This window comes from Lentinula edodes (assembly GCF_021015755.1).
Source record: "Lentinula edodes strain Le(Bin) 0899 ss11 chromosome Unknown C8R40scaffold_73, whole genome shotgun sequence".
In the NCBI taxonomy this organism is placed as follows: Eukaryota; Fungi; Basidiomycota; class Agaricomycetes; order Agaricales; family Omphalotaceae; genus Lentinula; species Lentinula edodes.
This window is the reverse complement of record NW_025764379.1, coordinates 145,549-167,083: the sequence shown is the minus strand read 5'-3', so window position 1 is coordinate 167,083 and position 21,535 is coordinate 145,549. Positions and strand designations below refer to the sequence as shown.

Below are 21,535 nucleotides of genomic sequence, written 5' to 3'. Positions count from 1 at the left end.
GACCAAATTAATCGAAACCAACTAACCTTGTAATTGAAATTGTAAAACACAATAGGCTCGATCATATAATTACCATACTATCCATACGTCGGGACTCGTCGGGGCCGGTCTGTCTATCTCTTGGTCGACACTTACCTGACTGCTATCTCCCTTAACCTTTCTAAAATTCAACAGCAAAATTCTCAGAAGGAGATCATCTGGTTGGAAGAAATCAAACGACTGATCTTTCACGAACCCTGTTTTGGAATTTTGATCAAAAAAAGGGGTGTATGTACATGCGCGACATACGAATAGCCTCCCCAATTCTTGGTGACCATGCAGAAGTTTGCAGCTGCTTAGCTACATAAAGAGCTGTGGGCTCATTCGATTTTTTAAAGTTTTCGTCTGACGCAAATGTTGCAACCTCGCTAAACCTCGCTCTTGTTACCTTCCTAATTGGGTGTGATAGGCGAAAAAGGCTAAACGTTAGTAAATTCCATCAATCTGATTCGACGAATCGTCAGGACATATCAGGATATTTCGGAACAAGAGAAAAAAGTCTCACTCGGGTGCCTAGGTCAATCGGAGAAAAGCCAACGGTCAACTCTAGTCAACGCTCCAGCCTAAGCTTCTGGAACGACGTCTTAGGGAAAAGCAGAGAGAGCTAAGAACCGATAAGAGCTGTTCAAGAGCAAGCCTCGACTCATGCCAGACTCAGACCAAGGTCTATGCTAAGGTCCACTCGTATACCTCCGGAAAACTTCCAAGTTGTAAGAGAAGTTATCATGATATCTGAAATTCACGCTGTCAGGGTTGGTCGTGCATATCCTCTCCGCCTGTTTTGAATGAGGTTTTTGAAGCACCGGATTCATTGTGTATCCGAAGTAGCAAAAATTCTAGTGGGATTTGATTCACTATTCGAAACCATTAGATATTTAATCTTAATCAGAAAAAGGTCAACTGATCAGGAAGCTACCTTTACCCTCGAATCATCTTTGTGCTACAAAATATTTAGTGGAAATTTTCAATGCAGAGGTGGCAACATCAATCGGGGAGGAGACGTAGACTTATCTTCTCTCCGCATCCCAGTTGAGATGACGAAAAATACCAAATCATGCCAGATTCCGAGTCGAATTTAGTCATAGTTTTGTCTTTGCAAGATGAACTTTCAGGTACTTAGGTAGATGGATTACATACTGCGCCGTTCCCCTTCCCAAATTATTCGTGATTTGTCTCGTGCATCCGTAAGATTGCCTTGCACAAAGGAAGATATGGTCTAGCTTTTCGAGATGTTCGGGTACGGCGCAATGGACGAGGAATCATAGACATACCTCGAAGGGCGATATACGTTAGTTACTTTGGGCGACAGAATGGCCTTTCATGTGAATGCGTAAGCCCGGGGTAGCCTTCAAGGGTTATTTTACTCTTCAGAGTAGGAGGAAAAATCTGAGCGGTGAGCCTTGATATCGTCGACTTGGGCAGCACGCGGGGTTGAAAAATAGTTCTGTATTAGGAATGACAATCTGTTCATAAACAAAGGGTAAAGGTTATTTATCCCCATCGCGAAGGGCCACCTGAACTTCTGGCTTGTCTTCGACCTCCAAGTGCACTTCCGCCAGATGGTGCGTTTGCGTACGGGTGTGATCTCTGTAGCACGGGCGGGTGATTGAGTATGTATACATTGACGAGAGAGAAACGACGTACAATATCCTTCCCCGAAGAAAATTCAATATGTGTCCTAGACTTTGACTGCTGCGACTGCTGCTCCGATCTTATTTTCTGGTATTTCGCTACATAACGCGCAACTGAGCTCAAGCGTCTGGTGTTGGTAAGGAAGACACATACCAATCTTCTCTGCGTCCCATTCTCCATCCCTGACTTCGTCCGGATTCCAAATATCCTTCGGGAAATTGGTCGTCCGCTCATCGATATTCACAAACTCTACAAGCTGAGCATACAGATGTGGATTCCGAAATGAACGGTTCGACATGAGAGTGTCGTTGAAGTGTTTCGGTGTAGGGAGAGATTTGAGTTGGTGAAACTGCTTCAACTTTGCTTCGAGTTCTGGATCACAGGCGGTTTCCGCTTCTGGGGGTATACCCCAATCTGCTAGACCGGGAATTGGGGGAGGGCACAGTAAAGCACGGATACGTGCAAGATGAACGTCTTCAGGTTCGGGCGTCGAGGACGTTTGAGAGCTTCCTGTTGTCGATGTAGATGCAAGGTTGTCGACTGGTGCCATGGGCGTAGTCAGGGCAGGCTGAGCAGAATCGATACTGACATGACCTTTAGGTCGTTGAGAAGTTCTTGGCCTTTTGATTACAATTTGTGATTTCTTTTGCTGCGTGCGAGCTGGAAAGGTAGGGTCAATTAGGCAGTGACATTATGATGAACGAATGGAGAGAGAGACGAACGTTCCACACCTCCGTCTGCTTTAACCTTTAGCTTTGTATCCTAACCGGGAAGAGGGAAACAGCTATTGAAGGAGGAGGTTGAATAGACTTACAGGCTTTTGGGTAGAATCATCCCCCGAGTCACTATCTCCGTCGTAGGAAACTAGTCCACCGTGCATAGCAGACTTGATATCAGTTAGAATGGTAGAAGATTAAGATAAAACTGTAAGCGCTTATTATGTGGGCGTGTAGTTCATTCTCAATAAAGTACTCGTAGTGCAATATAGTGCAATGATATATTGCGATAGTCTCGTCAATCTGACGGATTTTGTGAAGGAATGCTTGATTGCAGAAACAGTTCACTCATTCAACTTCCCCCGTTGAGCTGGGCAAAATCTGCTGAAGTATATTCCTCGGGCTCACTCGAAGCAGTCCCTCAAATGTCCGAATCAGAACCACACTACGAAAATCATGACATACTTATATATAGATTGAGGCCGAAAAAAAAAGTTGCTCTGGAAACTGAGTCTACATTATTAGTGCATATGTAGTGTGGATTGCATAAGCACGTGCTATCTCGCTTTGTTTCCTAATCCCAGATCCTGTCCCCACCCCATGGCACGACGAAAGCGAATTCTAGAGGACGATGATGACTCAGACTCCTACAATGGCTCTGAAGCTGAAGATCTTCCGATGAACGAATCTGCAGATGTTCGCGAAGAACGCGAACTTTTCGAAAATCCGTATCAACGAAAGCGGCGAAAGAGGAATGGCAAGGAGGAAGCATTGTATGGAATATTTGCCGAGGATATTGATGAAGAAACTAGTAGAGGAATTCGGGATCCAAAGAAGAACAAGAGAAGTGATTGGACAAAGGCGCCTGCTTTCGTATCCGGGGCGAAGAAAATTGATTTTGAAGAGGAAACGGAGTCGAACGTTGAGAAGGACGAGGAAGAGGATGAGAACGAGCACGCAGAGGAGGAAGAGAGCTCTGAGGGTGAGGGCGAAGGTGAGGGCGCAGAGGAATCTTCTGACAACGACTCTGACCCTTCCAGGCGCCCTTCACCTCGAATACGTGAGGAAGACGAAGACGACGACGAAGACAACCCCATTGCCGCAACATCTATCAGCGGCATTGGCTCTGACAGAAAAGCTGGCATTGGTATAGGTTTCTCGAAGGCCGGTGCAACTTCGAGCACTATCAAAGCTTCCTCATTCACGTCCTCCAAAGGTGGAATTGGGTCTCGAATTTCCGTTACGCATACTCCATCATCCGATCCACCGTCTGCTTTTACTTCTCAAACAAGATCAGCATCTTTTGTACGAGACTCCACGCCCACAGTTCGTCCAGCGGCTCCTCTCAGTTATGCTGAGCAAGCACACTTCGCCAAACTCTCTGGCTCTTTTGGTGCTCGCATACTCGGAAAAATGGGCTGGAAAGCTGGTCAGGGTCTCGGTGCTACCGGCGAAGGTATCGTCACCCCAATCGAGAGCAAGATGAGACCAGAAAAGAGCGGTATTGCCTTTCGAGGGTTCAAAGAGAAGACGGAGCAATCAAAGATGGAGGCGAGGCGACGAGGAGAAGTCGTCAGCGACGATGAGGATCCCAAGATACGAAAAGCAAAGAAAAAGGAACGAGAGGTCAAGGAGAAAAAGGCGGAGGCGTGGAGGAAACCGAGAAAAGTCAAAACAAAGATCCAACATAAGACGTATGAAGAGATACTCGCCGAGGCCGGTACAGAAACTTCTACTTCTGCTGGCATTGGGCAGATCATAGATGCAACGGGTGCAGTGGTAAGTGAGAACATATCAGGCTCCGTGTCAATACATTCTGATCTGCATTCCAGCCTCGAGAAGTCAGTTCTCTGGCCGACGTCTCAATCAACTCATGGACTCCCACAATGGACTCTACACGAATCCCCGAAGTACGGCATAATGTTCGTCTCATCGCGGAATCGTGCAAGACCGATCTCGATGGTCTGGCACGGGAAGGTAAACTTTTAGAGGAAAGGAAGAAGCTAGTAGTCCAAGAGGATCTTCGACTCCGGAAGAGAATAGAAGATGAGGCTGATTGTAAGCATCCGCGATCCACTTTCCCGAACGAGCATGCTAACATCAATTACAGTGATTGCTCGCCTTCAACAAATTCACATTGTCACAAAGGAAATCGATGCTAAAGCCAAAGAGCTTTCCGCTGATTACGATGCCTCCTTGGATCAGTTTTCGCCACTTTTTTACCGGCTAACGTCCGAGTTTGAGCCAGAGCTTGACAGATATCGGCTTGATGAGGTGGTTGTTGGTGCTATTACGCCCTTGGTATGTGGGTCTGCTCGTGTAGTCATTTTACGCGAAAATAACCGAATCTTACTCACAGGTGCGAAGAATAGTAGCTCAGTGGCAACCGATGGAAGATCCTCGGGTGTTCATATCCACTTTCCGGAATTGGAGGCGCGCCTTGAGATTCAATGTCGAGGATGAAACGCCTCCGGAAACCCAAGTTGACATATCCGGGACGAAGACAGTGGTATCTTCACCAGTTCAAATGTAAGCCCTTCCAGTCCATGCACCGGTTGGCTTTTTATTGATTCGACACCTGGAATAGCCAAAAGCCCATGACTCCGTTCGAAAGCCTACTCTGGAACGTATGGCTCCCGAAAGTTCGAACGTCTTTGAACAACGAGTGGTCAGCTCATGACCCTCAGCCTGCAATACGGCTCTACGAAGCATGGTCGACGTTCTTGCCTCCGTTTATCCGGGATAACGTGCTAGATCAGCTTATTCTACCAAAAGTGCAGAAGGCGGTTGCGGATTGGAATCCGAAGCAGCTTGATAAGAAAGTTTCGCTACAGACCATCATTTTCCCTTGGCTCCCCCATGTCGGATTGAGGCTAGAGGATTTCGTGGGAGATGCTAGAAGGAAAGTGAAAAGTTTGTTGAGACATTGGGTTGTTGGAGATGATTTGCCTGAGGATTTGAAGGCTTGGAAAGACGTAAGTGTTTATTCCTCGGAATGCTTTTGTGATTCAGAGCTAAAATACTGAATCATGCAGGTCTTCGATGCCAACGACTGGGACTCTATGCTCCTTAAGTATATTGTTCCAAAGCTTGGCGCAACACTCCGTTCCGACCTGCGTATCAATCCACGTAACCAGTCCATGGAACCCATTCACTATGTCCTTCAATGGTCCTCCATCCTTCGACCTTCGATCCTCTCTCAGTTATTCGAAACAGAATTCTTCCCTAAATGGATCGAGGTGTTACATCTATGGCTTATCCAGCCAAAAGTCAGCTTTGAGGAGGTGGCTCAGTGGTATTCGTTTTGGAAAGGTTCTTTCCCCGAGAATATCCAAAGCGTATCTGGTATCTCTAAAGGATTCACCCGAGGACTCCAGCTTATGAATCAAGCGATTGAGCTTGGACCAGATGCTCCCTCGCAACTTCCCAAACCAGACTACAGAGCCGAACAAGCGCAACACGCGCTTACAAACTCTCCCTATTCTCGTTTATCAAACAACGGTGGCAGGGCGAAAACCAATGCATCCTCATCACTTCGGCCATCTGCTCGCACACAAGAAATCACATTCCGATCCATCGTCGAAGAATACACAGCCTCGCACGATCTTTTGTTTGTGCCTACCGGGCGTGCACACGAAAAATCCAGGATGCCGTTGTTCAGAATTACTCCCTCGATGGATGGAAAAGGGGGTTTGTTGGTGTACATATTGGATGATGCGGTTTGGGCGGCACTAGAGGGTGCAGGAGGACCCGCGGAGGAGTATCGGGCAATCTCGTTAGATGAGGTGGTTTTGAGGGCTACAAAGAGCTAGGACTGAAGTCGACGGACAAGGATAGAAAAAGATGCAAGAACAATAATTCATGAGCAATGGAGGCTTTCCAAGTTCGGCTCGTCGGGGTTTCTAGTGTGGGTTGGAGATCCGAGCTTTCTTTGAAGTCCAGGAAGAATGAAGAAACGATGTATTCCTTGGGGCTTTCTAAAAGCTTGCTGAGAGAGAGGACAGTTTTGGAAATTTAAACACTTTATTGAACAATGACATTTAAATGACATATATAGCTTGTCCCTGGGAGTCGTGAAACTCTAAATGGTCCAGTGGTTGGCTGCAGACTCCTCGACGCTCAAGCGCAAGTACAGTAGTAACGCAATACCGAAAATCCGGCACTACCGTCTATGAACGGATCAAGCCACGTAACCAGAACATGGAACTCAACTGGGGGGATATCCTTACCCCTCTCATTCTCTCTTCTCTTCCCTTCTATGAAGGTCTGTCCTCCCAATAAGTATGCATCGAAGTACTCCTTCTATGTACTAATCTAGCCAGGCATCGGCTTTGAGAAAGGGAAAGGGATTTTCCTGAAGAATGTGATGAAAGTAGAGTATATGGTGCGAGGATTCATGAGTTCTCGATGAGCTAATGGATCTAGCGAGTGAGCTTGTTTCGGAGAGACCCTCCTTAACCAGACCACGAAGCCGAGTCGAACTGGGATAGATACTGAGATAAATAGTATGGTACCAGTTTAGTATCTCGACTTTGACGACAATCATCGACATGCACCAGGGTACACCCGATACTCCTCCGCCTTTGGCCCCATGTGAAATTTCTTGACTAGAATATGCTTGATTGTTCCTGTGATGGTGAAAGAGCTGAAAAGTCAAGTATCAGATTCTGATTATGTGTGAGGCTTGCCGCTTCTAAGGGACTTCGTACAAGTGTATCGGGCGTCTATAGATAGTCCTGCTTTGCTTATAATTATGCACAACCATGAATCCATATGGAAATCGGATGGTTAACTATCGTGCGTTAGTGTACATGTGCTTCTTGATAGCATCGCGGAACTTCTCGACGAAGTAAACAATAGAACATGGTGTCTGCCCAGTATTTATAGGATCCTTATTGTCCAAGTCGCTGTCAAGGACTATTCCTACCCCAGGAACCATCCAAGGATTGTACACCAGGACTCTCAGGTTACTGGTAATTGTCCTTGGGTTCCATATAAACAGCATTGGACACCACAACTCGAAACTTATCCACCCACTTTCCTCTCGACCCGATAATGACGACCACTTCGCGCCTGACGCGGTTTAAGATGCTGTTGGGCTCTTGCGGAGTCGCTTTATGTTTCTCCTGCTTGGCCACGGCTCAGTCACTACCTAGCTCATTTCCTCATCTCTATGCTGGTGCTCCCTCTGGCGACTACAGTCCCGAATGGCAAAGCTGTAAGTTTTTCTTCAATCATGCTTCAAAGATTATCAATTTTCATCTATTCATTCCGTCATCAATTGTGATCAAATCCGCTAAATTCTCGCTTTCGCTTCATCACTTATAGATTTTGAAGTCACCGAGCCACTCCCGAACGTTACATTTCCTTTAACACGAAGTTTCGCTGGAAACCTTCCAGTTCAACGTGCAGATCATCCTAACGATACCCTTTTCTTCTGGGCTTTCGAACATCAGAACGGTTCATTGACATCAAATACAAGTACTGAACCGTGGGGAATTTGGTTAAATGGAGGGTACGCTTGTGCAGCGGATTTCACGAGAACGATGCTGATTAAAGGGTATTCTTGTCAAACATACTTAGACCTGGGTCCTCCAGTATGGCAGGCATGTTTTTTGAAGTCAGTGTAATCGGTATTGCACCAAGTTTGTCAGTCTAAATTCCCATTCAGAACGGACCAATGCATATCAATGGCGACTACTCCATGTCTTCGAACACAGAATTTTCCTGGGATACAGTAGCGGACTACGTGTGGATCGATCAACCAGTGTTCGTTTCTTATCGTGCACCTCCTCTTTACTTCCGTTTACCGAAGGGATTTGCAGTGGGACTGGTTTCTCCACTGCTGACGAAGCCGGCTACAGTACATATTGTTTCCCTATCACTCGAAAACATTGCTAATTCCGATTTCCGTAGTCTCTGGAGAAGATCAGATGGGAGCGGATTTTGTATGTTCAACATTGATGGTGTTTTCTTCGGGACGATTCACTCGAGACTTGTCTTCTCATCTAGCTAGGATTTTTGAGCAATCTTGTCAAGGTTTTCCCGAGTCTTGCCACTCGTCCTCTATATATCACTGGCGAAAGTTATGCTGGAACATACATAGTAATTATACTCCAGTCCTTCTCGTCTCTGTTCTCATTGCTTCTACTCGTCAGCCCTACATATTGAAAGCTCATTTTGAGAGTCCTAATTCTCCCGTAACGATTGCTAAAATCGCTATCGGCGACGGCTCAGTAGGTTCTGGTCCGGAATTTCAAGATCTTCCAGCAGTAAGTGTAATCGTTTAACCAGCGTGCAGGGAATCTGACCGAAAGTTTAATCTTTCAGGTCACTGTTATAGAGACTTATCCACAACTTATAAATTATGACCCCGAAGTATTCGAATACTTCGAAGAACAGTGCGTCTTCGTATCGTCTTCCCTGAAGGATCATCCTCAACAATATTTTACCTAGGAGTCACCTCTGTGGCTACGATGTGAACCTGACTTATCCACAAAATGGTACAATACCAACGCTTGGTTATGTCCCTGGAATCTACGATAGCGACGAGGCAGGCTCTTTTTCCAGCAGATTGAAGTTCTCGAACAACTTCAAGAGCCGTTCATTCCGCTCTCGGCTTTTATCTCGCTTCCAAGAGCGATCGAAGACGGAAGACCTGCACCCGTTTGCAAAATCGACACATTTCCGTAAACGTGAGGAGAGGCGCCAGGATTGGGTTCGGAGCAAGCGAGATTTGACCGGAAGAGCTAATGGGACAATTGATTCAAGGGTATGTGTTCTTCTCATACGTACTGGCTCGATCGTTGACAACTATGCAGTACGGTTGTGATCTCCTGGATGAGTTCATCGACTACGCCATCAACTTTACATTTCCTTGGAGTTCGTTGCCTTTCATTTATCTGAATTCATACTGAGCAAACATTGCGACTTTGTAGCTCTCTCTCAACCGGATGGAGGAGTTTTTGATGTATGTATTTCCTGCATGCTCTTTTGCTAATGATTCACTGACATCGGAGTAAAAATTGGTAGGTTTACAATATCCCCGACGCACTCGACCCGGAAGTTCCTATCGATGCGTCTGTCTTCCTCAACGGTATGGGAAGGGGCCTGACCTGAAAGAAGTATTGTGAATGACATTTGTATCAGACAATCGAACGAGGGCGGCTATCCATGCTCCCACCAGCAAAGATTGGGTGTTAGATTTTGATTTTCCATTCGGAGCTTTAGGAGGTAAGTCTGTCAGTGAATCCTCGATAGACATATTGACTCGATCAATATATATTGTTCTCTGTGAACATAGGAAATGATCCTAGTAAGTCTAACGACTAAGCTATTGCTCATAGACTCTAACTAATACTTTCCCTACGTAGGCCCCGAGTGCGAACCCTTGCTTTGTTTTCATTAAGCTCTAGCATCTGAGTAATATCTTTCTAGGCCAATGACATTCTTGACTGATCTTGCTACCAACGGCACTGAAAAAGGCGTCGGTTTTGTATTCTTCTCGGGAAATGATGATTCATTGATAGCACATCGCGGGACAGAGGGTGCGTATTACTTTACAATGCTCCTCTCAATTAGTATGAGAGTTCCTGAGTCGGTGTTTTCTGGTGATCATAGTTGTCATTCAGGTGAAGCGCAATCATATGAATATTCCTCGAAGTTAAACTCAAGCTCCACCTTCGATACCTCTGCAGAATACTACGTTCGGAGGTATTCAAGGCTTCACGCGGAAGCCCGCAACCCCCTGGACCGATGTTTCGGGTACCCTTGCTGGAATCGTTCATCAAGAGAGAAATTGGACCTACGTTCTGTTCAAAGGTGCTGGGCATTTGGTAGCAGCGACGGCCCCAGCAAATGTCAGTTTTGCTTTATTTCATGTTGCACAATTTCCGATGTGACTGTATGCAGGCCAAGATATTCCTTCAGCAATTTGTATTCGGTACCAATACAACTGGACTGGTCACTGGTTCGACTGTAACGGGCGGTGAAGATCCAGAACTTGCAGAAGATGTTATGCCTGGCTCCGATCCCATCTTTTACGGCTCGTTGTCTACAGAATCTTCAACCATTTGGCCAGAAGCCACTCGGGCTGCCTGGACATCATTTATACAGACAGAGACAGCTTCTGTTACCACGACTCCTATATCTACTTCTATTGCAGTCTCCTCTACCTCCGGTGCTGTACGTCGCACCGTTCCTTGTTATATTTTCACAGGTCTAACGATGCTTTTGTATGTCTTCTTGTCGTGATTACGGGACTTTTCTACTTGGCAGGCTTGAAGTACTGTATGTATTAGTTGTGTCAATTCTCTGCGTGCAGTCAACATGACCTAATCCTTCGAAAAATTCAACGACTTGTGGGGTTTTGACTCCCTTCAGTGAAAAGACTTTCGCAAGATGATGATTCCTAAGCGTCTGATATTCACATGGGCGGCCACATCCAAATCCTTTAGTGGGCCTGCGTGATAAGTTTCTGACTGGTTCTTCTGAGGCATTCAGAAAATAGTAGAGAGCTCGTTTAGCACACTCAGAGAGTAACAAAAATATTTACTCTTATCAGGGAACCCAAGGCCTAGGCATCTGTCAATGAAGGTCATCAGTGTAGGAAAACTTCTTTGAAAGTCGCATACGGACTTATATCATTCCGTTCTTACTCCGGGAAGTAAGTCTTTCATGATCAAGCTCAGGCTGTACATACTGATTAGCCAGTTCTTGGGCTTTCATTCATTGTGCCGCTGTTCTATGGCATGGGACTAGGGCACCAGTCCTGATTGAAATTGAAAGACTTAGAATGAAAGCGAAGATTCACAAAGTCAGGAACATATCCATTTGGCTAACTTCGTACATCAAATAAGCCAACGCAAAATAGCTGATGTCCGTCTGTGATTCTAGGTGACTGTCTATTTTCCGTACGAACATACCTCTTTTTGGGGTGTGTCGTGTGGACTGCATCGTGGACTATGGTTTTCGCCACCGTGACTTCGACTGAAATAAAGTTACGAGCTTGAAAATGCACAACATGAATATCAGCCTGAGTACTAGTAGCATTTATGTACATCGTAATAGTTTGATGACGGAGTCATGAGTCCGAGACCTGACGTGGTGAGTAATTTACAAGCCTTACTTGTGTTCATCCCTATACAGATGAGCGTCTTATGACGCATATATTATCGACACCCGTCAATCCTCTTCAGTGGAAATGTCACGATGTGGTTTCTCAATACACTGTTGTCCCCGAAGGTTAAAACTCATAATGGATTTATCCAGAACTACTTCGTAGTAGTCTAGGTCGACGGTATTTTGCGGAAAATTCGAGTTCCCGAATGACAGCGAAGTGAAGAGGAAAGCACGAGTCAGTTTAGTTGTCGCTGAGCTTTGTAGTATCAGCTTGTCTAAGACTTGCAGAGCTGCATATTCTAAATGATGATCTGCGCCCAGTTGAAGTCAAGGCAGAAACACATCTCAACGAGAGGTTTTTTGTCCGTTTATATTTTTTGGGGTGTAACGTAGGTAATGCTCCGAAGGAACACATTAACTACATACTAACTAATTGATATGGAAGGTCATGACTGAGGCTAATGCTTCCTGTGGATTTACTTCTCGTTTATCTCCATTGGCTACATAATATAAAGCTCAACGTATATAAGTCTTTAATTTTCTTCCAAGGCCTACTGAGAACCTCTTTCGAGCCTTCTCTACTATCACTCACACAGAGCTCATAGTACTCGACACACTTGATCGTCATGCTCTTTAAATCGCTTGCAGCCCTTGCTTCCCTTAGTCTTCTCTCTTTAGCCTCTGCTTGGGAGATCTTCATGTATGAGACTACTGCTGGAGGTGACCCCGAAAACTGCAATGGCGGTGGAACCACAGTTTCGGGAACTGGTTCCGTGTGCCAGCTTGCTGCTCCCAACACTGTCGCTATGCAGGTGATCAATGATCCTGAGGGATGTGAATGTAAGTCTCAACCAAGATATCATGTTGCCTATTTTATTGACGACGGACTTTACGTTACAGTTGAAGTTTTCACTGGAACGTGAGTATTTGACTTGGAGTGGCTATGACAGTCTGTGAGCTCGAAGGCTGATTCCTTCTAACAGCGGCTGCACCGGTAGCCTTGTCGGGCAAAATGGATTTTGCTTCAACATCGGAGACCCAGGTGAATTGCTATGATACTCACTGAAAGATTTGTAATGACCGTTCGACAGTTTCTGTTAGGGTTCTGTGCTAAATGGGTCGCAAACAGCACTGAGATATATTGATTCTTGGAATGTAGTTTAAGGAGAAAATGTAGTAGTACAAATTGTATGAAAATATGAATTTTGGGACCGCGGTTCACTGATTTGAAAAAACGATGCGGTCAAAGCAAGATATACGAGGCGGCCCGATCGGGACGGCAATTAAAAAAACATTTGATTGACAGCCTCTGACCTTACACTTGAAAAGAACGGGCACTTTGGTATTGATATTCCATCTATCTATTCGGTCTTTATTCTAGACTTCATCTGAGTACTGAGATGATGTCAGAGTTCTTGATCTCCATCTGGAAAATCTTTATTTTTGGCGAATCACCTGAAGAGCAGCTAGGAGCACTTCCTAGCACTTCCCAGCAGCCAAAGTACCTTGAGCAAGCTGGAATTTTTCCCCGGTGCTTTGTGTGCTAGAGAGCACTCTTTACCTAGTAGTTTTGCTTTGGCGAGCTTACAGGTTTGCAAATGCAGATGTCGATGAGAAGTTACAGTAGAACCTTGTGAGTTGGCCATAAGCTTGGAACCGTGAGAACAAATGGCTAAAAACGGAGGGACGCGTAACACTGACGCGTTTGTCTTGCGTTTTGTATTTTACCTAGATTCACCACTATGGAAGGTCCAGCATCAACATCGTCCGGAACAATGGACGCACGTAGGAAGGAGGCTCTGAAAAACTATAGAGATGTATGACCTGTACTTTGTCTACTTGTCCATGATTTCGGCTTATTAAGTGAGTTGTTCAGAAATTACGAAGCCACGAAACGAGTAGTGAAAGTCTCAAGAACTGTACGTTGGATCATTCCCTACTTGGCGGAGTTCGGCCTAATGTTCTGTAGTGAGGTTCTCTTTGAAAGATCTGGAACGAGAATATGAGAAAACAGAAGAAGATATCAAAGCCGTCCAATCTGTTGGTCAAATCATCGGAGAGGTTATGAAGCAGCTAGACGATGAACGATGTGCGTTTACTCCATCCTCTAGACTATAAGGTCTCACTAGCTTTTTGCAGTCATTGTCAAGGCTTCCTCAGGTCCTCGATATGTCGTGTCATATCGACCAACATTACCGGCGGAAAAATTGAAGAACGGGACGCGTGTCTCTCTCGACATGACTACATTAACGGTCATGCGAATTCTTCCCCGTGAAGTTGACCCACTTGTGTATAAGATGAGCTTAGAGGATCCCGGAGGTGCATCTTTCGCTGGTATCGGCGGACTGACTGACCAAGTTAGGGAGTTGCGTGAAGTAAGCAAACCTTCTGTTGCGATCCGATGATCCTCATGGTATCACCATAGATCATCGAGCTTCCTATATTAAATCCGGAGCTGTTCCAGAGAGTTGGTATCAACCCACCAAAAGGTGTATTATTGTATGGTCCTCCTGGAACGGGTAAAACTCTACTTGCACGAGCAGTCGCTGCCACACTCCAAACGAATTTCCTCAAGGTTGTTTCCTCTGCAATCGTAGACAAGTACATCGGAGAGAGCGCGCGAGTAGTGCGTGAAATGTTTGGATATGCGAGAGAACATGAGCCATGTGTGATATTCATGGATGAGATTGATGCTATTGGGGGTCGACGGTTCTCTGAGGGAACGAGTGCTGACCGAGAGATTCAGCGCACGTTGATGGAAGTGAGCCCGCTTCTTCTATAGTCATCAGCAATTCTCAATGATAGGTTTTTTTAGCTTCTTAATCAGATGGATGGTTTTGACTCTCTAGGTCGTACAAAACTAATCATGGCCACGAATCGACCTGATACCCTCGACCCCGCGCTATTGCGTCCTGGCCGACTTGACCGCAAAATCGAAATACCGTTACCGAATGAACAAGCTCGACTGGAAATCCTCAAAATTCACTGTCAACCGGTTAACAAGGCTGAAGATATTGACTATGAAGCCATTGTCAAGGCAAGCAGCTCAAGAATGGTCACATACAAGATCCTTTCTAATCCTCACTAGCTTTCTGATGGCTTTAATGGTGCTGACTTGCGCAACATTGTTACAGAAGCTGGCATGTGCGCTATACGTGACGACAGGTGAGTGGCTCATCATGGATCATGTGTCTTGCTCTGGTACTGAACATCGTTTACCAAAGGGAGTATATTAACCAGGAGGATCTGACCAAGTCTGCTCGTAAAGTGTCGGATGCTAAGAAGCATGAAAGTACGTCCCTTCCGTATTTCCGATACAGTTTTGTTTTGATATTCAACCTCCTCAAGCGAAATTAGAGTACTCGGCTTAGACTAGTTTGGTGTATTCTGTCTGATCCATGTACCATAATGAAGATTCCTTGATGGTATTACAGGGTATACTATATTACAAGCCAGTTAATCATACAGGAGAGCCTGGCTTTTGTGCTCCACTTTGGCGTTTCTGTGGCAAGTTCAGTTTGGCGGTCTATACATACCTAGGATCATTCAATTTTTTTTAGTTTTGATCTACGAAGGTCAAAACCGAATCTTGTGCTCACTATGTTCGACGTTTGCCTTCACCAGTAGCGATGAGGATCAAAGTCCAGACAAATTCAGTGACTGGATGCATTACTATTGTCCACTCTGTCGTTAACGGTGGGATAATAATTTGAGAAACTAGTTCACTCGCCTTTCAACAACAGTGTAGGAGAGAGGGAGAAAATATGTTACATGCGTATCGAACATTTATACACTGCTGGTGCAAGTCTAGAGGGTACCAGACTATCACTCATTCGGGAAATATGTAGCGGGCCAGATGTCCAGACTGTATGATATCATCTCAGTTCATGCTCTTGCCCTTGCCCAGACCGCATTTTCACCTCAACCCGCACAGTATCTTGCTTCTAAGCCACAACTCCGGTAGCTGAACCTTAAAATAATGTCGCCCATTAAATAAATATAGGCTTGTACCAATAAGTTTACACGATGTGAAATGCACGCTGCTTCAACTTCAAAATTTGAACAATCCCTTTCTCTTCTTCTTCTCCTCCTTCACCGAAGACGTGGCGGAGCTGGAGGAGTCATGAGAGATGGTTGGAATAAGACGAGGAGCCTTGGGTGTTGCAGTGCGAGTCGGCGCAACTGCTTTCGGTTGAGGTTGGGGTCGGGGACCATCTTTGGTATAATATTTGTCGTCATAATATTCCTGATATGGTCTTTGACCTCGAGATTCCGCTAAGCCGTTAGGTATTGCTCGAGACCCGACGCCACCAAGCTCGAGGACCTTAAGATCGTCTACGAAATGACGAGGGGTGACAACGTGGGTTGAACCTGAAGCAAATCAGATCCTGCGATTGGATTCGAACTTAGCCTCTTACCGATGTATATATCCTTGTTCAAAGAAGTCGAGAGTTGGTACACCTCTCTAATTTCCGAGTATGTCATACCTCCCGCTACAAATACTAAGATCCGTGGTCTGTTCTCTACAGTCGCATTTGGTCGAGCGGCGCGATGCCAAGAGGGTTTTGCGCTTCGCAGAGAGCCTGCCGGAGGTGGCGAACGCAGACTAGTAGGAATGGGCACAGCGGAAGGCGCTTCCTTCACGTATGGGAACAATGCAGTATCGAGTTTGTCAGTTACACATTCCTAGGATTAATGAGAAATCAAGCAGTGGATAACTTGTGAGCACAAAATTTGCATACCTCAATAACTGTTTTGATTAAAGGTTTATATCTAGAGAGATCGTATTCGCTGTCATCTGCAGGTTTCGGTTTTAGCTTCTTCTTTATGTCCTTGTCACTAGGGCCCTGAAGAGTACGTCTATATCGAACGTGGTCTAACGGTAAAAGAGAAACGCTGAACAAACCCTAGATATTCTAACACCAAAACTTGTTAACGCGTTGACAGCGTCCTGCTCAGCCAATGATAATCGAGCATGCTGATACAACCGTCGACGATCCTCATCAGGAACACCCTCTCGGAACTGAATATAAAGCGATACAATTCGAACTTTATTCGCATTTCTGTAACAACGGTCAGATGGAATGCTGTAAAGAAATAGACAAAGGTCCCATACATGACCTCTCGACTGTCCAACAAAGGGACCATCTCCTCTACGAGGTGTTTGGGAGTTTTTCCCTCAGCAGTCAGACCCGTTGCACAGTTCTAGTGTATAACTTCAGTGACCGGTGGACAGTATGATGTTGAAAACCTTTGACCTGTTCGACGTTTGCCACAAGGGGCAACTTATCACGTTCAAAAATGCCCATGCATTCTTGCGCCATGCTCAGATGTAGAGAGAACTGGTCAGTATATATATTAGTACAGATAGTCAATGTACCGGACGATGATACCTTTTCTCGTTGTTCTTGGAACTGCGGTAGATTGGCAAGCATCTCCTTCATGTCGTTTAGATTTGCAGCATTATCACTTGTGCAAATGGGGATGAGCATGCGAAAAAGAACTCCACAGAGTTTGACACACCCTTTGAATACTGCGTTTTCTTCCAAGAACTTGTTGAAATCGGCCATCAATTTGTCAATGGCTTCACGCATGTGCATATGACGGACTTCGGTCCACACATTATCTGCGTCAGAAAGAGTTGCCGTTTTGTCTTCGTATGCTCCCACTGACGATTGAAATTTATATCTGCAAAATTGACACTCAGGTTATGATTTCTGGGGGAGATGATCATGAGCTAACGTGTATTTTGTTCCATTTTCTATAGGTAGTAAGTCGTTTGCCATGGCCTGGTAGGTAAATTCGTGAAGGAAAGGCGCCATCATATCCATGGAACGATCCGTGATGATCAAAGTCGCCCTTGGACGAGCGTCGTTTTTCTGAACGAAAAGCGTCACCTACTATTGATGGAGTGAAAGGAATGGGGAACGCACCCCGAAGTTCGCATTTTGCTTCTTATATTCGTCCAGATTACTCTGCACCATAAAAGCAAGTAGTTTGGCCACATAATCAGTCTCCACCGACTCGTATGCTCTCGCCGTATCTCCACGAGCTAGGTTGGTCCGCCATCTTGTAGCGTTTTCTGGTGGAGGGGGTGGGCGAGTGGAAGCGTGTGGTTTCAGTGGGCCCAGTGGTGGATGGTTCGCTGGAACATAGTATCGGATGTACGGATTTTCGTTCAATGTGATACAGACATTGGCGATCTATTCGAAAGCGCACAAATTAGCAACGACGAATGAGTAAAATGTTCCTTTGAACGCACAACTTTGCTTGTAAATCGAATATCTTCTTCTAAACGATCACGGGCAGCACGGTAGCTATTTTCATTCCGTGGAGGGCTGTAAATACTGAAGAATAGCTCAGGGGAGTCCACAGAGAAAACTTGAGCTTCAATTGCTGAGAATGCCAGTGTTAGAACCTCATTTGCGCTGATTGTGAATAAGAACCAACCTCGGAAGTTGATGTATAGTTCTTGCAGTGTACGCAAATGTGGTTCCGCTGGGGAGGATCCCAGTCGGTTGAAGAGGGGTTCGGACAATCCTATCAGGACGATGACCAACAGCAAATGAGGGTTCTGACGATATGCCTTGTACTATCACGCATTACCTTCGATGAAGAACAGATGAACACCAGCATATTGGGGAGTGCCACTGAAGTCCTGGATGACTCGATCAATGTTCTGGTTGGTTGGCATAATGAGATACATGGCCTCTAATCCTGGTTGAGGATCCCGGTAATTCGAGATGGATTCAATCTCTGCAGTGAGAGGTATGAAACACATTTCGGGCACGAATTTTGGCACGCACGCGTAACATTCTCCTCTAGTATATCAAATTGCTTCAGCACTGAGCCCAATATCTTTTGAGAATGTTCGTCGACGACCAGAATCTTCCACCTTCCCGGAGGATTAACTGATCGTATGGCTTCGAGAAATTCTTGCGCGCGAGTATTAGTGAGCGTTGCCAAAGAGCAGTAGATAGGGCATACTGTTTCGAACTGTCGTAATTAAAGAAGACATTGTATTCCAGTGAGCGGATATGAACCGCCAAAGCACTAAAGCAATAATGGTACTGGTAATATGAAGAAGAGTGAGGTGATGGCACTTGCCGACGGCGATAATTTATATCGACGACGGACTCCTTCGCACTTGCTCACTTACCACAAGCTGCAAACTACATCCAGCCAGCTTCTGAGATCTGAGTACTCATTCGTTAAATGCAACAACTACACGTTATTCTATCTATATATCTATAATTTCGTTTTCGACGTGCCAATGGTTTTGTGTAGGTTGTATAAGTCCCTAGCTGCTGAAGCAATCTCATTAATAAATTTGGAGTTAGGCATTTCCTTCCTAGATGTAATAGTGTACTGCAGACGATCTGCGGAATGAAATTTAGAAAGTCAAGTCGGTCAGTGATGACCGTGAAATATGCCAACGTGCAGAACAAACCATTGTGCCCCGTCATATAAGCGACACCAAATCCGTCTGGAACTACTTCTCCCCATCCGTATGCATTGAAGTGTTTGGAGAATATAGCAGATGTACTGAGTACCCAATAGCTGGATCTCGTGAATACGGGATCAGAGAACAATGCGGGTGTTTCTTCGGACTCCGCGAGTAGTTTCTTGAGACCTGCGGAATTTCGAGAAATGTCTTCGAAAACCGGAAGTAGCAACATACCGAGTATATGTCTATCAATTCCTTGACCTGCACCGCATAGTTTGGCTAGTGCAACGTGCTTCTTGGTAGCAAGATTGAACAATTCCTTCCTGGTGGCGTTACTAGCATTTGGGTTGTCCATACTTTCCACCCAAGCGTCTGATTCAGAGGTGACCACTCGTATAGCTTCCGTGCGACCTTTGTAGAACTTCCTCGTCGTAGCAGCTTCGTATGTGCCACCCTTTCTGTTTTCATTCCCAATTGTTCTACGATATGCAAGCTGAATGATCATCTGCGCCCAAGAATCCGGAGACACGCCAAATTTCTTGATTTCGTCTTTCCCATAAGACGTAAGATAGTATGAAAGCACTTGGCTATTGATAAGATCTAGTGCCGCGGCGTTGGCAGTCATGATAGCCTGGGCTGTTGCAGCCGATATCTCCCAATCGAGGGGAGTGGGAGGAATAGCGGGCTGACCAGATGGTTTAACGCCATGATCGAAAGAAGGACTCGCTAAAGCATCGAGGACTTCATCGCACAGACGAACGGTGGGAGTTCCATCCATAATCGAGTGTTCTCCCATGAAGCCGGCATACATGTTGTCGTATACAATGAACTGGCAAGGCTTGTCGACCCATCGATTCTGGAGACCGACGGCCTGACCATTGGAGAAATGCCCATGCCATAAAACGCGACTGTTCTGTTCTGGTGATGATGGAGCACCTTCTTCCAAACATATGATGAAGGCAGATGAATGAATTGTGTCCAAAATGTCAGAGTTATGCTCTGAGGTCACAAGTTCTGCGTAATCCTATGTTAATAGACAAAGGATTGTTTAACGAGGTGACAAGGATATATCACAACTTTGAGGCGGATACCTTAGCCCATACATCGCGATTAGAAGCCGTCAGAATACCGACACCAGAATAAGATTGTGTGGTGTTCTCGTATATGTATTTGATCTGGCTGGGGTGCGCCTGATTAATGAACTCGACAACATGATTCTGGGTCAACTCACCTCTCTAATTCGTCAGTGCTAAGTATTCGACCGTTGACAGCCGCGTCGATTCTCCATATACGATTCCTGCGCATAACGATAATATGTCCCGAGTCGCCCGTATCTCCCTCTACAGCAAACGACTTGCTCCAATCTAAACCGTCCGAACCGGGAATCCGGCAGCAGTCGAACATCCATCTATTTCAGAATTGAGAGGAGTTCCGCATTGCTGAAGCAGAAGATATCACACACCTATATGTGTCCATGCAAAACGGCCCTTCCCTCGTTCCTTCCGGTGTTATTTGGCCTTGTTTCAATTTCTTTCTGAACAACATGGCACCTCTTGCGAGAGCGGCTGCACGAGCAGCAGGAGTCTGACGCAGGTGAGAGGGGTGATCATCAAAACCATCTAAGGTTGGATGTGATGTCAGCTTATCGCGTCTTTCACAGGGCTAAGCTTACAATAGTAGGACACATTAACGACGACCTAGATGGTTGTTCAGATCATGGATTCATATTGCAGTCAATTATATTACTTACAGATTCCCTGTATCCCAAGTATGCGCCATCATCCCACCAACGTTCCAGCCAATGATCAGTTTCTGCTTGCCTTTTCAGCAAACGTTTCTGCAATTCTGGTCCGATTCTAGCACCAAATTCGTCAATCTTGGATACCACGGCGCGGTACTCAGCCTCATTCCAAGCTATCGGCTTTAAACTCTCCTTAAGATACGACAATGTTCCACTAAGCTCGGGTACTGGAAGCTTTGGAAGTGAGCTTTGGGCCGCAAAAGTTTCTGAACCTGGTAGAGCTGAGGGTGCGAAGGTCTTCCAGTGTGTGTTACGTTGACGGGTAATGTGCATGATCGTGTGGAGAGGTTTCTTTGATAGATATTTAGATAGCCTAGCGGGAAACATAGCCAAGAACGACACGAAAGTTCTGGGCGACCCCTCTTAACGCTTTAGCAGGTGATTTCCGCACGAGTGATTTACCGGTCCGTGTGAACCGCCGAAATGTACAGCTTTGACCAGAGAGTGGAACTGAACAAGGATATACATAAGGGATCATCTAGGATCCTCTCTCTAACAGCCTCCACCCTTCCTTCCACATGAATCGTCCAGAGGATATCTGATGAATTTAAAAGGGAAATATTTGACCATGACCAATTGGAAAATTTCCAGTATTCCTTGTAAACGTTTCCTGAATTTTGTATGGAGGTCAGGGCCGGTCAAGTGTTGAGACTGTTGAGTTTTGAAATAGAACGTTGAAGCTGAACATCAATAGGTGGTAGAAAGCCGATAGATAGGATACGTTGGACGCTTCAACCTGCTTCAACTAAGGATATTTTTCAATGTCGTCAAGCCGGCCGA

General features: G+C 45.5%; 8 protein-coding genes across 8 annotated transcripts; 4 read left to right on the top strand and 4 right to left on the bottom strand.

The window, feature by feature from the left end:
• Window positions 1-1,466: 1,466 nt before the first annotated feature.
• C8R40DRAFT_1135672 (HCNGP-like protein-domain-containing protein) lies at window positions 1,467-2,331 on the bottom strand. Its single transcript, XM_046229359.1, has 3 exons — window positions 1,825-2,331; window positions 1,684-1,769; window positions 1,467-1,626 (listed from the first exon to the last, which is right to left on the bottom strand). Exons 1-3 carry the CDS (start codon window positions 2,219-2,221, stop codon window positions 1,531-1,533), a joined length of 579 nt encoding a protein of 192 aa, XP_046079382.1. The 5' UTR covers window positions 2,222-2,331; the 3' UTR covers window positions 1,467-1,530.
• A 656-nt stretch (window positions 2,332-2,987) lies between these two features.
• C8R40DRAFT_1074974 (GC-rich sequence DNA-binding factor-like protein-domain-containing protein) lies at window positions 2,988-6,199 on the top strand (the record flags this gene model as incomplete). Its single annotated transcript, XM_046226792.1, has 6 exons — window positions 2,988-4,166; window positions 4,220-4,445; window positions 4,498-4,688; window positions 4,747-4,916; window positions 4,975-5,362; window positions 5,423-6,199. 6 exons carry the CDS (start codon window positions 2,988-2,990, stop codon window positions 6,197-6,199), a joined length of 2,931 nt encoding a protein of 976 aa, XP_046079381.1.
• Window positions 6,200-6,544: 345 nt separating this feature from the next.
• On the bottom strand, window positions 6,545-7,238 carry C8R40DRAFT_850304 (uncharacterized protein). Its single transcript, XM_046236442.1, has 4 exons — window positions 7,097-7,238; window positions 6,944-7,032; window positions 6,600-6,880; window positions 6,545-6,549 (listed from the first exon to the last, which is right to left on the bottom strand). Exons 1-3 carry the CDS (start codon window positions 7,150-7,152, stop codon window positions 6,702-6,704), a joined length of 324 nt encoding a protein of 107 aa, XP_046079380.1. The 5' UTR covers window positions 7,153-7,238; the 3' UTR covers window positions 6,545-6,549; window positions 6,600-6,701.
• A 237-nt stretch (window positions 7,239-7,475) lies between these two features.
• Window positions 7,476-10,640, top strand: C8R40DRAFT_1062479 (alpha beta-hydrolase; the record flags this gene model as incomplete). The annotated part of the gene is made up of 17 exons (XM_046225469.1): window positions 7,476-7,605; window positions 7,716-7,902; window positions 7,971-8,007; window positions 8,059-8,156; window positions 8,213-8,250; window positions 8,304-8,335; window positions 8,400-8,492; window positions 8,546-8,659; window positions 8,718-8,788; window positions 8,844-9,159; window positions 9,209-9,269; window positions 9,326-9,357; window positions 9,420-9,483; window positions 9,537-9,624; window positions 9,825-9,934; window positions 10,062-10,246; window positions 10,299-10,640. 17 exons carry the CDS (start codon window positions 7,476-7,478, stop codon window positions 10,638-10,640), a joined length of 1,998 nt encoding a protein of 665 aa, XP_046079379.1.
• A 1,420-nt stretch (window positions 10,641-12,060) lies between these two features.
• On the top strand, window positions 12,061-12,728 carry C8R40DRAFT_1135648 (uncharacterized protein). Its single transcript, XM_046229358.1, has 3 exons — window positions 12,061-12,347; window positions 12,408-12,426; window positions 12,491-12,728. Exons 1-3 carry the CDS (start codon window positions 12,134-12,136, stop codon window positions 12,561-12,563), a joined length of 306 nt encoding a protein of 101 aa, XP_046079378.1. The 5' UTR covers window positions 12,061-12,133; the 3' UTR covers window positions 12,564-12,728.
• Window positions 12,729-13,242: 514 nt separating this feature from the next.
• On the top strand, window positions 13,243-15,261 carry C8R40DRAFT_1241747 (26S proteasome regulatory complex ATPase RPT4). The gene is made up of 9 exons (XM_046233549.1): window positions 13,243-13,324; window positions 13,384-13,426; window positions 13,477-13,596; window positions 13,647-13,882; window positions 13,933-14,268; window positions 14,323-14,544; window positions 14,596-14,672; window positions 14,732-14,799; window positions 14,856-15,261. Exons 1-9 carry the CDS (start codon window positions 13,250-13,252, stop codon window positions 14,876-14,878), a joined length of 1,200 nt encoding a protein of 399 aa, XP_046079377.1. The 5' UTR covers window positions 13,243-13,249; the 3' UTR covers window positions 14,879-15,261.
• Window positions 15,262-15,558: 297 nt separating this feature from the next.
• Window positions 15,559-18,525, bottom strand: C8R40DRAFT_1062459 (Sec1-like snare protein; the record flags this gene model as incomplete). The annotated part of the gene is made up of 15 exons (XM_046225468.1): window positions 15,559-15,878; window positions 15,926-16,193; window positions 16,250-16,354; window positions 16,414-16,570; window positions 16,624-16,712; window positions 16,766-16,849; window positions 16,901-16,976; window positions 17,031-17,195; window positions 17,250-17,386; window positions 17,441-17,710; window positions 17,770-17,903; window positions 17,958-18,047; window positions 18,114-18,263; window positions 18,314-18,442; window positions 18,495-18,525. 15 exons carry the CDS (start codon window positions 18,523-18,525, stop codon window positions 15,559-15,561), a joined length of 2,205 nt encoding a protein of 734 aa, XP_046079376.1.
• A 91-nt stretch (window positions 18,526-18,616) lies between these two features.
• C8R40DRAFT_850111 (carnitine acetyl transferase) lies at window positions 18,617-21,522 on the bottom strand. The gene is made up of 7 exons (XM_046236441.1): window positions 20,705-21,522; window positions 20,627-20,651; window positions 20,417-20,573; window positions 20,186-20,362; window positions 20,046-20,133; window positions 18,958-19,978; window positions 18,617-18,886 (listed from the first exon to the last, which is right to left on the bottom strand). The coding sequence occupies exons 1-7, from the start codon at window positions 21,080-21,082 to the stop codon at window positions 18,756-18,758; spliced, it is 1,977 nt and encodes a 658-aa protein (XP_046079375.1). The 5' UTR covers window positions 21,083-21,522; the 3' UTR covers window positions 18,617-18,755.
• Between the last annotated feature and the right edge of the window lie 13 nt (window positions 21,523-21,535).